Source organism: Mustela nigripes, chromosome 4 (assembly GCF_022355385.1).
Source record: "Mustela nigripes isolate SB6536 chromosome 4, MUSNIG.SB6536, whole genome shotgun sequence".
Lineage (NCBI taxonomy): Eukaryota > Metazoa > Chordata > Mammalia > Carnivora > Mustelidae > Mustela > Mustela nigripes.
The window spans coordinates 112,795,062-112,812,287 of record NC_081560.1 but is presented as its reverse complement, the minus strand read 5'-3'; the positions used below and the strand labels follow the sequence as shown (position 1 = coordinate 112,812,287).

General features: G+C 54.5%; 1 protein-coding gene across 3 annotated transcripts in view; it reads left to right on the top strand.

Moving 5' to 3' along the window:
* Positions 1-12,175: 12,175 nt before the first annotated feature.
* Positions 12,176-17,226, top strand: part of CAPN9 (calpain 9) — a 38,098-nt gene continuing 33,047 nt past the window's right edge. For all 3 annotated transcript variants that reach the window (XM_059395797.1, XM_059395796.1, XM_059395795.1), the window contains exon 1: positions 12,176-12,388. In XM_059395797.1, coding sequence (XP_059251780.1) covers positions 12,176-12,388 — 213 coding nt within the window. The remainder of the gene's footprint in view (positions 12,389-17,226) is intronic.

Genomic DNA, 17,226 nt, shown 5'->3' with positions numbered 1-17,226 from the left:
GGGCTCACTGTCTGGGGGCCTCCCACCCTCTTGTGGGACGCAGCTCACTGCCAGTACGACCCACCCCCTGCAAAGAGCTCACTCAAGACTCCCACCCACCTGCTCCCTCCCACCCTGGCCTCCCTGCCCCAGCCCCTGGGAGGTTGACTGACATGAATGAGGCCATCAGTCTCCCTTGGTGGACGTTCAGTTGGTCTCGGCAGTGGAGGAGATCATCCTTACTGGTCCTGCAGTCCCCGCTACCTGTAGGAGTCCCTCCCCGGGTTATGCCCGCTTCTGTCAACTCCTGCCCCTCCCGGATGGGGATGTTCTAGAGGGGCCCTGTTGCTCCAAGCCCCAGGGAGCTGTTCAAGCTACTGTGTCTTTTCCTGCCCACATCCTGGTGAACAGTTCATTGATGAAAATCTTCTCGGTTGTCCCAGTGGGGGTACCGCCTACTTCTTCCCAGGACCCTGACTACACTATTTAAAAGAAAAACGCCTCGCATACATTTAGGGGATCTTGAAAAAGGATATCAAAACGTAAAGAAAGACAATACCTTAAACCCAAAGAGTTTGCTTTGATGTGGCCGAGAACACGCATGTTGTTCAGTGACACCTAGTAACACTCAGTTGTACTCAGCTCGGCTTCCAAGTTCCTGAAGCAAATTCAGTCTTTACATATAAAGGTTTATCGCAAAGTTGCTGTTGCAGTTGTTAATGTGATGGATTTCTCCTCATCTGGGTCTTGGTCCAAAAAATTCTTTCAAACATCCTCATTTGGCCAGGATTTGCACAACATCGGGAGCACAGACACTGGTCTGAACCACAAACGGGGGCTGAGCAAGGAAGAGATCTGTTACTCAGGCGTTCACGGTTAAATGAAATGTTTTCTCCAATCCCGATTTCTCTTTCCCGAGTCAGCCACACACTGCTATAGTGTCTAATGTAATTCTTCAAGTAGCATTTTGGGGCCAAAATGCAAAATGAAGAGGCTCTGTTTTCTGATGGGGCCACAAGGTTCGCCCTGGACAAAACCGGCAGCATCCCTGGAGACTGCCGAGGGCTTGGGTCACTTTTCAGCACCTGGACCCCTGTGGGTCTCAGGTAGAATCTGGAAGGGCTGTTAGTGGGAGGTTCTGCCTTCCCTAGGCTCAGGGGCCACCACCTGGAGTTGGAGTCCAAAGCACAGAGGTATAAGCTGTGGGGATGGTTGGCTTCCAGTCACCCCGACTTCTGACCCTTCTGTGAGAATGTTTCTATTCTCAGCTTTTTCTTTTCTGAAGCTTTTATTTTATTTATTTGAGGCAGAGAGAGCACACACAAGCAGGGAAGAGGGGCAAAGGGAGAAGCAGACTCCCCACTGAGCAGGGAGCCTGATACGGGGCCAGATGTGGGGCTGGATGCGGGGCTCGATCCCAGGACCCTGAGATCACAACCAGAGCTGAAGGCAGACGCTCAACCAACTGAGCCACCCAGGCGCCCCTCTGTTCACAGCTCTTGGGTCTCCCCCAGTTCCTGCTCATCTCCATACCCGTTTTTCTCTCCATTTACCCATTTTCTGGGTTTCCCGAGCTCTTTTGATAAATACCTTTCTGCCTCATTTATGCAGATCAATCTGCACAGCTTACAGGAGAACCTTGACCTGCAAGGAGCCATCTGCATGGAACACGGCGTGTGCAGGGACACCCGAGAACCTCCCATGGAGATTACAGTCAGTACCATCACTATTATTAACATCCAAGTCACATTTGCAGCACATAACTTTATGAAACTTTATCAGGGGCAAAATTAAGCACAGAACTTACACACATCTTCTTTTTATAAGCAGCTTTATTGAGCTATAATTCACATATTATGCAATTCACCTATTTTAAGTGTACGATTCAACGATGCTTAGTATGGTCACGACTGTGTGCAACCATCACCTCCGTCAATCTCAGCACATTTTCCTCACCTCAGAGAAACCCCAGATCCTATAGCTAGCACCCCACTTCTATCCCACCCCCCACTCTCCCCCAGCCCTTGGCAACCACTAATCTAGTTGCTGTCTCTACAGATTTTCCTGTTCTGGACGATCATACGAATGGAATATGGAATAGCTTAGTCCATTGGGTGTCTGTAACAAAAATACCACAGACAGTGGGGCGTCACCAACAAACAATTCTTACAGTTCTGTAAGCTTGGGAAGTCCCAAGATCAAAGCACGGTGTCTGATGAGAACCCATTTCTTGACTAAGAGATGGCCATCTTATTCCTGTGTCCCCAGTGGTGAAGGGGACGAGGGAGCTTTCCTGAACCTCTTTTCTAGGGCGGTCCTTCCATTTGTGAGTGCTCCACCAGCAAATCGAATCACACTGAGGGTTAGGTCTCCACCTATGACCTGGGGCCACGGGGAGGGGACACAGACATTCTTCAGTCCACAGCATCTAATACATGGATTTTTGTGATGGTTCTTTCACGGGGGCATAATGTTTTCATGTTTCCTCCATGTTGTGCTGTGTGTTGGGTTTCATTCCTTGTCATGACTCTCCTGTATTCTACCGCATGGACATCCCAAATTCTGGTTATCCACTCATCAGTTGGTTCACACTCTTTCTACCTTTTGGCCATTATGAATAATGTTGCTATAGACACCCATGAACAAGGTTTTGCGTGGACATATATTTTCATGGGGTAGGGGATATGCCTAGGACTGGGATTACTGGGTCACATGGTAGCTAGGTGTAACCATTTCAGGAACAACTAGACTATTCTCCAAAATCGTGAAACGGTTTCGCATCCCACCAGCTCCCACAGTTTGTAATTGCCTAAATTAAACAGGAAACTATATTTATACATTAGTTATAATAATCGAACCCATGACCGTATTAGTTCATATCATAGTACTCAGATGAAAAAAGTCCTATCCAAAATGAGCAATTCTTGTGTTCCTCAGTGTCCTCCAAGCTAGGACTGACAGTCAGTGACTTTATAAATTCTCTTTTCATGGGAGCCTAAGCTAATAAATCCTTCTGAAAGCTGGAGCATAAGGACTGCTGTGAGATTTTATGAAAGCCATTAGCTCAAAGGAGACAAATCGTTCTTTTCCTGAGCCATTTATCCGGGCAAAAGTAGCATGTGTTTGCAGCCTAATGGCGCCTTCCCAATGTGGGAGAAACCGTTTATGAGTATCTGAAAATGGTGTGTCATAAAGACGGACTGAGACGTGACAAAAGATGAGACGCACGACGCACGAAGAGTTGCTGAAGATAAACCTTCACAGCAAGAAGAAAAGGGGGGGATTAAATAAAATCTATGTCAATTTCTGCATATGCAGCTGGACCGTATGATGCAGGAGAGAGCTCCCATGAGATATTTGTAATTAGATTAATTATTTTAATAGGCCCAGCAATGTTGTGGAGAATAAAAAAATCTCTACAATGATTTTCTTTTTCTTTTCTTTTTTTTTTTTTTTTTTTTTGCTACAGGAAAACATCACAAACTACCAGAGACTGTCTTTCCTCCTACATGGTGGAAGCTGCTTTAGGACATTACTCTGCATTATCCATGCCCAGAGCCACGTGACTTGTTGGCAAAGTCTCTGCCAACGGGCGCCCTGGAGCTTTGGGCCTCCCTTACCCCAACCTCCCTAGATGTGAACTCAAAGTAAAATCAAGGTCCAGGGTCCTTGGTTTGATTTCATAGTAAATCGGAGGTCTGTCTTCGAGGCTAGGCTGGACTGACCCCAGGACCCTAGGACAGGCTGTATAATGGTGAAGCCTTCTGGACTGGGGACGATCCAGGACAGTTGCGTGTTCTGCTGGGATCTTCTGGGATACTTGCTCTGGTCTATCAGAGGGTGTCTGACATGGTGCTTGGACTTAGGATGGTAGGATCCTTCAGACCCAGAACAAAACCCCCATAGCATCTCTGGAAAGGAGGGAAAGAGTCTCCCAGACTTGCCCTAATCTATGTTTCCTCTGAATGCTCTAGAGGAGAATCAGGGGAGGATTAGTAGCTGAGACAACAGATCTTCTGCAGAGGAATTAGGGTCAGGACAATGTCTACCCTCACAGAGCCAACGGAGCCAATACCACAAGCACGGGAGCCTCTCTAGCTCTCGCATGCTGCATCCTCATCCAAGCCAGGAGGCCCCAGCAATGCCAGGGACCGCCCTGTACGAGCCCCTGCGGCCTCCTGTGTCTCCCTGGGGAGTGCTTGTGCAACCCTGGACGGAGCCTTCCCCAAAGCTCACTGAACGGACACTTTCCATCAGTTCTGAAGACTGGCAGCTCAGACCAAGTGTAATTTGATTTAGAAAATGATGTGTAACGGGGGTATTTTTTCAACACTAAATCCCAAACCAGAGTATTTTTGCCCCCAGTCGTGCTCAGTTATGAGCTGCCTCATGACTGTCCCATTCATCCCACCATAGTTACGGTCTCATGGGAGGTGTGTCGGTGAGCTTTTGCTACATAACAAACCCCCGGCAGCTTAAGGGCTTTACAGAACATGTGTTTTCCATGAGTCTGTGGCTGGCCTTTTACATGAGGCTCAGCTGGGCTGTCCTGCTCTGGGTGGGCTCTGCTGTTTGGCCGTGAGCCGGCTCGGAAGGAGACAATGGAGCTGGGATGGTTGCGACAGCCGGCAGAGAGGGCTGCACGCTCTTTCCCTGCAGCCCCTCCCCTGCCCAGCAGAACACTAGCAGGCTTGTGCATGTGGTACCAGAGGAGTTCTCGGGACCAGAGCAGGAGTCCCAAAGGGTCCAGAGCCCAGGCCGGGCTGGTGGGGGTGGGGAGAAGCTGAAGGTAAGAACGGAGCTCCCAGGTCTGAAGTCATTGCCTCCACCGGCCCCAAGACTCCTCTCGGTTAACCCTGCGGAGAAAGAGCAATGGAGGAAACACTTCCAGATGTTTGCAGGAGACTCTGAAACCAGTATGCTGTGCACCAGGTTCTGCGTGCATCCGCGGGGCAGACGGCCTCACAGGGGCTCCTGTGGGTCCCGGAGAAGAATGGCACCAAGGCTGTTTGGGTAGAGGGAAGCCTGCGAGCCTGCTCAGATGCCAGGACCTGAATATCACATGGAAACAAGCCAAGGGTGCCCACAATTCCTCGTCGCAAGCAATAGTTGCTACTTAAAGCAGAATGTTTATTAAAGGGTAGAGGGAGGTCACAGTTTCCAACGAAGCCAGCGACCCAGGCTTGGGAGGAACAAAGCCAGCAGTGATGCTCAGCGCCATCGTGGGGCTGCTTTGGAGAAAGGCCATCTTCTCAGTCACTCGCCGGCAGAGACCTCATTCCTCAGGCCCACATGCTAGAGGCTCACACAGGATGCTGACACACAGACACCAAAAGCTTCCCACGCAGACCCTAAAGACCAGAATGCCTTCACCACCGCCTCGCTCTCACAACACACGAAACAAGTTCCTTCTCTCCTGCTTCTCCAGCTCTCGCTCTGAATCAGTCTCATGTGGGGACCTCTAAGGAGCAGAGCCTGAGTCATGTAGCCCCAGACAGCCAGGAAGACCCGGGAATAAGTTCTGTTCCCATCCCTGGAAGATGGGATTTATGAAATGGGATTTATGAAACTCTCCAGTTGGAAGAAGGGAGTTCAAATGACACTGCGCAGCCCAAACATGGCAATTTCCACTGGAGGGGGAGGCATGGCTAAGACTCAAGAGTCACTTCCCCTGGCATTGTCCTGAGCAGGCAGGGGACGTGTTGGGGTGGCTGAAAGAGCCGAGAGCCCAGCCAGGGAAGGGAACCGAGAGCCAGAGATTGAGGGGGCCTGGAGAGACCCCGGTGGAGGGGCTTCCATCAGGGAAAAATGGAGCCATGCTGCACTGCCAGGGAATTACAAAGCATTGTCCACGATAAAAAAAAAAAAATCGAAATGCAAACTCAGTGAGAAAGGAGGTGAATTCCCAGGGCCCCAGAGGCCCCACCCCAATGCCCCAGATAAGTCAGACACCCCGCCAGAGCTCCCCACCTCCCCAACTGCTGCAGGTGCCACTGTTGGAAAGAAGAAGGGAGAAAAAGACCGTTGAATCAGCGGAGAGACTGATTCAGAGGGTGCTTGAGCGCTGATGTGGACGGCAAGTTGGCAGAGCAAGAGACCCTTTTAAAATGAAAGAGTATCACACAGCAAAATGTAAATCCCATTTTTACTACTGGGTGGGAATGGGGGCTCCAGGGCAAGAGGCGACTAGATGCATAGTTTTTCAAAAATCAATTTGGGATGTTTGCTTGCTAAACCACGGAGAGTGGAGGTCCGTTCTGCTGGGCCTGGGGCTCAGGGCATCCTAGGATCTGTGCGTAGCATCAGCCTGCAGCCCCGAGGGAGGCCGGGAAGCTGTCCTCTGGGAATGAGACCAAACTGCAGGAACAGAGGCATCAGAGGGTCCACAGAAGGAAGCCATGGATATCAGTTTTCCTTCCACACCAAAAATTTTATTTTATTTTTATTTTTTAAAGATTGATTTATTTATTTGAGAGAGAGAGTGAGAAAGAGGGGTAGAGGGAGAGGGAGAGAGTATCCGAGGCAGACTCCACGCTGACTGTGGAGCCCCAGGGGGGGCTCGATCTCACGACCTGAGATCACGACCTGAGCCAAAACCAAGAGTTAGACACTTAACCAACTGAGCCACCCAGGTGCCCCCACGCTGAAACTTCAGAATGAGACCCCTCAGGAATGCAAAGGCCATTTCAACAGTGTCACCTTGGGCTGTAGGGCAGGAGCCTAGTGCTTATTTGGAGCGACAAGGCCTTGGAGGAAATCGTATTCCACAATCAAGCCAGAAAGCAAGCCTGCAGCCAAGGGTGGCACAGGCAGCGTGAGCAGCTCTGGAAAACCGAGGGGACTGTCCGGAGCTGATCAATGCATGTCTCCGAGCGGCACACTCTCTGCACTCAGACAACTGAGGCCAGAGACTGGACAGAGCGCCTGGGAAAGATTCGCGCTGGGTGCCTGCCGGTGACCACCTGCCCTGTGATGTGACGCCAATGTGGGTGGCCCACTGGGGAGGAAGGGTGGGTAGCCGTTGCTGGAATGCCAGCAGTTCCAGTGAGGACACGACCTGGGGGAGGAAGTGAGAATCTCACCTGGGACCCAGGCTTCCCGGTGTGAACCTGGGAGGTGACAGAGGGAGCACCAGCTTGCTCCTTCTAGGAGACGGGGGTGGCCCTCGTGACCACCACTCCTGAGCCTCAACTTCTTGGCAGTGAGACGAAGGGAGGGGAAACAGAGGCCCTCTAGAATGAAGACCTCCCTGCTTGGCTTTGAGCTTCAAGCTAGACTTTTTGAAGTCTATGGTGACACGTGGGTCATTCCCACCTTAGAAAGAAAGTCCCCTGGGGCCAGGGGAGGAGGACGGATCCACCACAGGCCAGGAGACTTGGGGACCTCTGGTCTGGTTCTGGTACCATTCCCCTCCCTGTGCCCAAATGCCACTCCCCTCCCCGGGGAGGAAAGTGGACTGGGGTAGAGATCCTGGAGACAGTGCTTACCTCAAGAGGACTCAGTTTTGGCCAAAAGAGTGACTAAGCCAATAATACTTAAAAGTGGCCTTGAACTCGCCTGGGTGGCTCAGTGGGTTAAGCCGCTGCCTTCGGCTCAGGTCATGATCTCAGGGTCCTGGGATCGAGTCCCGCGTTGGGCTCTCTGCTCAGCAGGGAGCCTGCTTCCTCCTCTCTCTCTCTGCCTACTTGTGATCTCTCTCTGTCAAATAAATAAATAAAATCTTTAAAAAAAAAAAAAAGTGGCTTTGAACTCCGTGTGTTAGAGCGCCCTGCAAAGGGGAAAGATCATAGGGTGCTCTGGGCAGTTGACACTTCCAAGGCCCATCGGGACGTAGGCACCAGAAGAGAAGGAATTCCATTTCTGCACACATGGGACGTGGAGCATGAATTCCGAGGCCCCCGTCCCAGCCCAAGCCCCTTCGCACACACAGTGGGTGTTACATGCTGGGGCACAGGGTCACATAAGAGGAGGGGTCGCTAGGAGAGTCGGGGAGGGGGGAGAAAGGAGAGCATCCCACTGAGGGGAGGCACCGTGCCAGGTTCCTGCATCCAGAGGGACTCGGTCGCTCAGACGGGAGGACAGGGGCGCTCTCCACGTCTGCAGTCCTGCTCGCTATCCAACCGCCCAGTGGACCTCGACATCTCAAACTTAGAAAGAAATTCATCTGAGTACATCTATAAGGTTATAAGTACAAAATCCTATAAAAATGCATACAGAGAAGTCTCCGAACACCCTAGTCCCTGCTTACTCAGTCCAAACCCCAGAAAAGGGGATCCTCTTGCTAATAATGCCAGATATATTTTCCAGGAACTTCTTCTGCAGCTAGAAAAGCATATTCTCTTCCCTGTTTCTCCACAAACAGTGGCAGACTGCATGCCACGCTGCACGGGGACCTTTCCGTCAAACATCCGTGCCATCGTGGAATCCCCTCATTCCCATATGATGGCCACACGGTGTTCCGTCGCACGGTTAGCTGGGCCGTAATTTTTTTTTTTTAAGATTTTATTTATTTATTTGACAGAGAGAAATCGCAAGTAGACGGAGAGGCAGGCAGAGAGAGAGAGGGAAGCAGGCTCCCTGCCGAGCAGAGAGCCGCATGCGGGACTCGATCCCAGGACCCTGAGATCATGACCTGAGCTGAAGGCAGCAGCTTAACCCACTGAGCCACCCAGGCGCCCCTGGGCTGTAATTTTTGATCGTGGCCCCTAAGAGTGGGCCCTGAGGGCTTCCCAACTTTTCTCTACAGTAAATAGTGTTGCAATGAAGTGAACAAGCTGGAAAGTGTTTCAGGGGTACAGGTTTATCTGCGGGAGACATTGTAGGAGGAAACAGCTGGCTCAGGGTGGGGGGTCCGGGCATTTGTTATTTTGATAGATTTTGATCAACGACTCTCCAAAAAGGTTATGAGAGTTTACTCTCTATCCTCCCACCAGCAGGAAGCAGGGCGTTTTCGTGCCAGCATAAAGTTTTTTGAACTTGCTGGTCTGTCCATCTTCCATCCTTGGACTCAGGTCTGGGAGCAGGAAGCCCCAACCTAGCGCCCCACAAAGAAGCCCTGACAGTCATTTTGCTAAGAGAATCTGCCCCTTCTGACCTGCTCTCCTACCACTCCTGCCCTAAGCCACGGCCCCTCTCCCGTGGACACCGGGTCATGCGCCCTGGCTCCCCTCGGCTCCGGGCTCCTCCTCCAGCCGTCCCCACCATTCTGCACACAGCCCCCAGCGTGGCTAAGCCAGGCACAGAACACAGGACAGGCCCCGCGGCAGGACCGGGTCCGGTTTGTGCACTTGGCAAGTCCTGGAGAGAGAGTCCGTCTGACCAGCTGCAATGTCCAAGGCTACTGGAGTCCTCGGGCAAAGTGGCTGCGCCCGGGCCAGGGGCCAGATCATTGGCTCTCAACCCCATCGACACAGACTCCTCCCAACCCCCACCCTGGCATGATCCTCTGATCCCTCTGCTGCACAAACCCATCAGGGCTTACTGTGGAGAAAGGAAAACAAAACATACTCAGTGCAAGCCAGGGGTGTGGAAGAGAAGAACCAGTAGGCCCCCTGAGGCCCTGGTAAGGATCAATTAATTTAGAATTCACTCCAGCACATTGTTCCTGTCAAGGGAAAGGAGATACAACCCAAATGATGAATGGTCCCCATGAGGCCCACGGATCTCGAAGCCACCGAGGGAGGTCTCTCTCTCAGCTGGCGGCAAGCAGAGAGAACTCATTCCAAGAAACACACCCCATTCCCACAGGCAAACCCACAAACCTTCCTCTCCGAGGTGTTCAGAGCGTTTCCTAGGGTGTGTGTGTGGCGGGGGGGCTGCCTGGAGGAGGTGTGCATGCCCGCCGGGCCTCCAGATGGTGTGGCTGAGGTTCCTCTAACCCTTTTCCATCCTGAGAAGAAGCAAAGGTTTGGAAAATTAAACTGAGAGGCTCAAGAACGGTGTCTGCTTTCCCAGAACAGGCTCAGAGGTGCTCGGATGCAGCCCTGAGCCGGGGCAATGAGCGCTGCAGGAGCATCAGCCCACAGCACTGCGGGAGGTGGGGGTGGGTAATCCGCCTGCCTGCACCCTGGCCATCCTTCATCCCAAGGGATGGAGCTGGGAGGGGTCAAGAAGGCTGACCAGGTAGTAACACCTGAGGCCCCGCAGGCAGACAGGAGCTCTGGGGCAGGGTCCTGGCTTCAGTCCTGTCTCCCCTACTGGGACCACGGTCCTGGGAGCAGGGTGCAAGGCAAACCCCAACAGGCTGCGGGTTGCGACGTGTTTTCAGTATGTTTCCCGTGCGGAGGCGTTTCCGCGGTGGTCATAAACGGCAATGCGCTCTCTGATTTCCCAGTAACTAGAACAGGCTTTCAGGAAAGAGTCTGGTTCTTCCAGTCCGCAGGAGAGACCACGTGGAAAGACTCCTGCCCAGAGAGGGTTTTGTTATGGGGACGGAATAAGGACACAGGTTCCCGGCGCCTGGGGAAGGTCCGGCATGAAGCGGACCCTTCGTGACTCCTCCCGGTGTTAGATTTCACGTCAAGCTCCCTTTCCACCTCGCTGGGGCATTTGAGGGGAAATTCTCAGAAACCAAGGTTGCTGATCATTTCCTGGAAATGATCCAGAAGTGGAGGGCCCTCCTGCTGTCACACCAGTCTCCCTGGCTCGCGTCCTTAATCACTTCTAAACAGAGCTGTCTGCGGGGCAGCGGGACGCAGGACTCCGGGCAGCTCCCCTGGTTCTGGCACAGAATCATTCCAGAATCTTTTATTGTGCAAACAAAGAGACACAAAAAAAGAGGTTGCGCAGTTCTGTCATGAGAGCCCGCATCTGTGGGATGGGGCACGGGACAGTGAGGACAGGGACAGGAGGAAGCCACAGCCGCTGACCCTGCCTGGACTCTACAGGCTGCTTTGATCCCATAACCCCCTGCGGCCCTAGGGAGACCCCATTGTCCTGACTCATGCCGAGAAAACAGGCACGGCTTCTTTGCTCACAGTCACCCCAGGCAAACCTGGGAGTTCTCCCCAGATGTCACCAGTCGATGTCTACGCATTCTCTATGAAACACAACACGCAGGATCCACTCGACAGGAAGTGTGTGGAACTAAAGGAACATTCCTGGGAACTGGGAGGTCCTATAAAACTCGTGTCATGGGCTTTTAACTGCACCCACTAACACAAGGCCCTGTGCCTCCGACACCCACCGTGACTGGAGAACCGCAGAGACGTCATTGTAAGGTACTTAGAAGACCAGGAGTACCACACAGCGGCTAATATTTTTATTAAACTTTAGCCTCCAAACTCTAAACCTCATTTCTTCCCAAATGTGAAATCTTGTTTGTAGAGCTTTACAGGACAGAGAATTTTACTCATATGATATCTGCTTTTGCAAATATTTCCCAACACCTCTTGCCTGGAATGTTCGAGAACAGAGGCGTCCGTACCCTGGAGGAGGAGCTGACGTCCTCTGTCAGTCCAGCCGATCAGGGGTCAGCCGCCACATGCCAACTGGACAACATCTGGCCCCCCAGCTGCTTTTGTAAATAGAGTTTTATTGGCACATAGCCATGCTGATTCATCACATAGTATCCATGGCTGCTTTTGTGCTACAACCCAAAAACTTGAGTAGTTACAACAGACCGTATGACCCCACAAAGCCAAAAATATTGACTAACTGGCTCTTTTCAGAAAAAGTTAGCGGACCCCTGCTCTAAATCAAAATGAGGTGGTCGGAGAGAGCGCTGGGTAAGTTCTGTTCATGTAATGGGTGCCATGATGGTCCCCTAAGCTCCCTTCTGACTACAAACCCTGCAGCTTTCTGACCTCGGATGGGATTCAGGACCACACAGTACACTCTTCTCCCGCAAAGCAAATGCTGACCAATTTGGTTTCTTGCTCTCTTTTCCCATAAAGCAATCCTCTCTCTCCCGCGGACTCTCCCCAGTGCATTAAGAAGAGTTTGCCGCCTCTGCCTGGAGTCGGCCCAGGCTGACTGCTCCCTCTGGGTCTGCTGGCGCCGGGGAGGGCAGAGCTCTCTCTACGTTTGCCATTGGGGCGCGCCTCATCTCAGCCTTCGCAGGGAGGTTCCCAGGCAAACAGGAAGAGGCCAAGGGCCACCGAGCCCTGGTTTCCCTGAGCCGGCTCCTTCCCGACTGGCACGTTCATCTTGTTTCCCACCAGCAGGGGAACACCTGCCCACCAGCAAGGGAACAGCCATGCCTTACCTCTATAGGGCCCCAGGGCCCCAGAAGCACCCAGTTCCCGAGGACGCCCACATCACCCACTCCTCCGGCCAGAGCTTTGAGCAGCTGAGGCAGGCGTGTGTGCAGAAGGGCGTCCTCTTCGAGGATGCAGACTTCCCAGCCAACAACTCCTCTCTCTTCTACAGCGAGAGGCCCCAGATCCCCTTCGTGTGGAAACGGCCAGGGGTGAGTGCAAGAGGAAGTGGTGGGATGGGGGGGGTGCCAGGCAGGGGTGTGGGCTCAGCAGCATGGCAGAAGGGAGCAAGGAGAGGAGGGGCCAGGCAGGGGGCTCCACACAGACACATCTGTCACGCACATCTGCCAGGTCTCCTGTCGAGATGCTGTGCCATTTGCAGAGAGACTGGCACCCAGAGGACATCAACCAGCAAGCCAGAGAAACAGGGCTGTGCCCAGGGCATCTGGCTACGCCCCACCCCCAGCTCTCTGCCTCGCACTGGCATGAGCCAGGACTGGGGCCCAGAGCCAGAGATGGGCTTGTCATTAAGTGGTGAGTGGGACACAAGTCTCAGGGGACACATTCTATGGGAACACAAAGGCAAACACGCGGAGCGGGGTGGGAGGCAGCCTTGCCCCGTGTGCTGAGGCTGCCGGGATACACGTGGGACGTCCCATGGCTTCTGCCTGCAGCCCGGATGCTCAGCGTGGAGGGACAGTCATGCCACAAGTGCTCAGGACCCATGGGATGGATGGAACACTCGGAAGCAGGGCCTCTTTCCCCAAGCCATGCATCCCCCTTCCCAGAAGGGAGCCAGCGTCCAAGCTGCCCCACCCCCAACTGTCTGGAGGGGACTCCTTGGCCATCAGCTGGAGTCAATATTTGCTGTGCTGGATTAGTCAGGCCCTGATCTCCGCCCACCTCAGGCGCCACAGGGCTGTCATTCCTTCCAGGTGGGGACACCTTCCGGGCGGGCTCCTAGGGCAGGTTGCTATGGACAAGGAGAGTGCAAAGAGGGCTAGACGAAAGGTGAGCCCCTGAGTGCTGGTCCCACCCTGCCACTGATTGGTTCCTTGACGTTGGTCCTCGCGCTTAAATTCTCTGAGCTTCAGTCCCTTCCCCAGTGAAGCGGGAACAGTAACGACCAGTGTAGACCCAGCGTCCAGCAGCCGTCTGCAGCAGGTGGCAGCTGATGTCACAATAGCTATGACAGGTGTCACCCCAGAGCAATGCCACCAACGGCTCCATGACCTCCTCTCCGGAGCCCACACAAGCAGTGCCCGTAAGGACATGAATCTGTTTAGCACGGACGCTGTCAGGACGAACACCTGCAGCCGGATGGGGAGCCGGATTGGGCAGAGGAGGCTCTGGCTGTCCTAAACGGTCCCTAAATGGTCCCATAAAGCCCTCAGCCAGCTGCACGGGGTGCTCTGGAGCTGGGATGGACCCTCAGAGTCGTCTCGTGTCGGGGTGACAGCGACTCCTGTGTCTGTGCCCCTCACGGATCAGTCACAGGATGCGGTACCCCCAAAAGCCATGACTTTGGAAGAGGTGGCTCTTTCGGCACCCCCAAAAGAGGGAACGCGCCGAACCCTTCCCCACAGCTGGGAGAGTCCGAGCCACGCGCCTCCCACAGCCTCACTTTCCTCTTCCACAAAACGGGGGTCATAATGCTGCCTCCCTGCAGGGCTGTTGCAAGGATTACTTTGTTAACGTGTAGAGCAGGCAGAAAGGAGCCTGTACGTAAGTGTCCGTGACCGTGGTCGCTACTACTCTAATGGTAACCAGGAGGAGGCACCTGCCTTGCGGTCTGCACTGCCACCCCCTGGTTTAACCTGTAATTCTGCCACTGCCTGCCACTCCCCTTCTTGCCAAAGCTGGAATTTCTCCTACAGGAAAGCTGTGTGCACACAGGCCAGCGTGAACAATGCCACCGTTCCCACTCGTGCAGTGGAGCGAGGGCCCCGGGGCCCCCGAGGGAGTCCAGAGTCCCAGATCTCAGCTCTAGGAGGTGGTCCTCCCCACTGCTGATCTCTCTCGGGGTTGCCCCAAAGGACGGGTGAGGCCACTGTCCAGTCAGGCCCCTCCATCCGCGGCCAGGGGCAAAATGGTTTCCTTGTTTACCTTAACTCGGGTCTGCGATTGCTGTCCTTCCTACGGACTCATTCTCAGAACTGTTCTGCCTGTCACTTTGCGTGCCCCTGACATGGTCCCTTCTGTCCTCATTCCCAGAAACACACTTATCTGTTTGCAATCTGAGGGCTAGGTGTTCTGCAGACTTCTTACAGACGTGTGTGAAATCGGGAGCGGCAGGCTGATGGGGATCAGGATTGAGATTCTCCTGCAGGACGGGGTCTGGGACCCCTGGTTGGCGGGTGGGCAGGCTGCAGGAAGGAAAGGGTACGAGTTGCCAGTGTCCCTCCAGAAGGCCTCTGGGGCCTGGGTGCTGTTTGCATATCTTCTCAGCACTAGGGTTTGCCTGTTTGGGCAGCAAGTGGGGAGCTGCCCAGTGGGACTCTGGGGCGGGGTGCTCTCCCGCAGCACCACCTTCTTGTCAAACACAGCTGCGCTCCCGGGATGGGGAGTGAGCACCAGAGCAGCCGGATCAGAAAAGTCAAGGGGACAGCAGAGGGCACCGGGCCACCGGACTCACCCTCCAGGAAGCCCAGGGCAAGGTGTGCACTGAGGGAGAGAACTTGAGGGTCTACAGTGGGGGTGGGGCGACAGGTTCTGCTGGGAGAGAAGGTGAACTGCCCTCCAGCAGGCCTCATGGAAAGAGCTGTGTGTCGGAGTGGGGAAGAGTGGGTCTGGACTCCAGACAGCCACGGTGCAGTCCAGCCAGGGGCCTGAATTCCTGGACCCACAACCTGACTTCCTCTGCTAAGGAAGTGGCCGCCTTCTCTTCGACCCCCCGCCGGCCTGCATCCTTCTGCTTCCTTCTAGGCAATTCCCTCCCTAACTGCTCAGCCTAAACCTGGGATAGCTCCTTGCTAGCCCAGACTGACGGCCCCCTGGCAGCCTGTGCACACGGCGGCCTGTGGCTGAGATGACCCTGCACCTTGTCTCTGTGTGAGATGACCCTGCTACTACCCCTGTGCCTCCAGAGACACCCCCAGGTCCCCACGCACCTTCACAGCGCCCCCCCCCAGTCTCTCCCAACTTGTTAGAAAGGCCCCAAGAGGGAACTTTCCAGGCCGCTTAGTCCTTGGCCTGGATTCACTCCAGGTTTGTCAAGACGCTTCTGATCTTCCTGTCACAGGACCCAAGCAGGGAACCCTCATCCTCGAGCCCCCAAACAGCATTTTGTAAGAACGACCGTACCTCTGGGCCCCCCATACATGTGGGACGGCCCCAGCACCCATGCAATGCATCCAGAATCCACGCAGAACCACTCCGTGTGCAAGATGGACGTGGGGACCATACAGGTGCTTGCCTACAGGGGTCACACGCTCCCTGGGCGGGAGACCCACATCTGTCGGCTGGCTCGGCCACATGCGCACACATTCACGGAACCCGGCAACCAGACGCGGGTTCGCTCACTCCCAGGAGCACCGGACAGACCCCTGCGTCCACCACGCTTCGGGCTGTCCCACCACTGCAGCCCCGATAGCCAATCCCTGCTGACTTGATGAGAGCCTCCGGGTTTTCTCCTTTGCACTTTTCTCCATCCATCTGCAGTTTGAGGCCATGGGATGAAACTCTCCTGGGCGAGAGCAGCTAGCTGCGAGGTGGAGCCCAGCGGCGGTGGCAGCTGCTGGCACAGTTGGTGCCGTTGGTGGGCTGGGCCAGCTGAAGGCAGGGGAGGGATGGGGGGGCAGCGGAGGGGGGGTCTCCTTGCCCACAGCCCATCTGGCCTCTGGGAGGCCCAGCCTGCCGGGCAGGATCTGCCAGCTCCAGAGTCCATCTTCCATCTGCAACTGGGATGGGGCCATGGCGGGGGGAGTTCGGCTGGCTAGGGCCCTACGACGCTCTGCTGTTAGGGGCTGGTTGCTGCGAGAGCTCCTGGGGGGCTCTTGGGGGCAGGGGCTCCAATGCGCATTGTGCACCTGGCCCTGAATGTCCAAGGCAGACATTCCAATGTCCCGGGACATTGGTCCAAGGAGACCAAGTCTAGGGAAGCTAGATGGCAGGCCCGGAGCCCTCTGCGGATCAGGGATGGCTCCTGCGAGGAGCACATTCTCCTGGCTTGCACCTTTCCACTGGCCTGGCTTGGAACCACCTGCAAACACCCAGGGGACGGGCCTCCAGGAACGGGGAGAGTGCGTATGAAAGGATCTGCACAAGCCGGGGAGCCTGGCACAGAGGAGCTGCCCCCATCACCATCCATGGCCCTGCCTGTCATTCTGGAAACAAGAGTCATCCAGTGACATGGCTCCCAGACACCTGGAGCTAAGGGCAGGGTTGAAGGAGCCGGCACTCAGGGTGTTGGTCAGACCTTTGTCACGTCTGGGTTTATGGGGAGCCGATGGCAGGGTTCACAGATTCTCCTGGCCCAGTTTGCTGAAATACTGGAAACACAAATAAGCCCCTGCAGTGCTATCCGGGCAGACGTTTGGGACGGCCATTGCTCCACAAGGCTGACCCCACCCCGGGGGCCGCAGAGAGAACCCCATCATCTTACCCTTTAGCTCTTCATCTTAAGACAAAATTTCTTCCTGTGAAGAAATCTCCATCCTCCTGCTGATACCTTGGGACAGAGACCAGAGGAGAAGTGTCCCAGGGAGCTTGAGGAAGACCATTCAGGGCACCACCCAGGTGCTGGTAAGGATTTCTGCCTCCAGTCTTGTTTCTGGAAAGAGGTGGGAAAGGCCTCTCACTCCGCCTGCATTCGGAGCCTGTTAAATGACCAAGCAGCCGCTGTTTGCCAGAACTTTCCTCCATGCTTGATGATTTGTTGTTTCCTCTCCCCTGGCCCTCTCAGGACTCCCTACTCAACTGTCCACATCCCTGAGAGGCCCTCCCTGATGGCTCCAGCTCACCCAGCCCCCATCCCACACCGTCACTTTCCATCCTGGTACTTGCCGCTGTGGGACCCATGTCCGGACACGTGTCTATGGTCTGGTCCCCC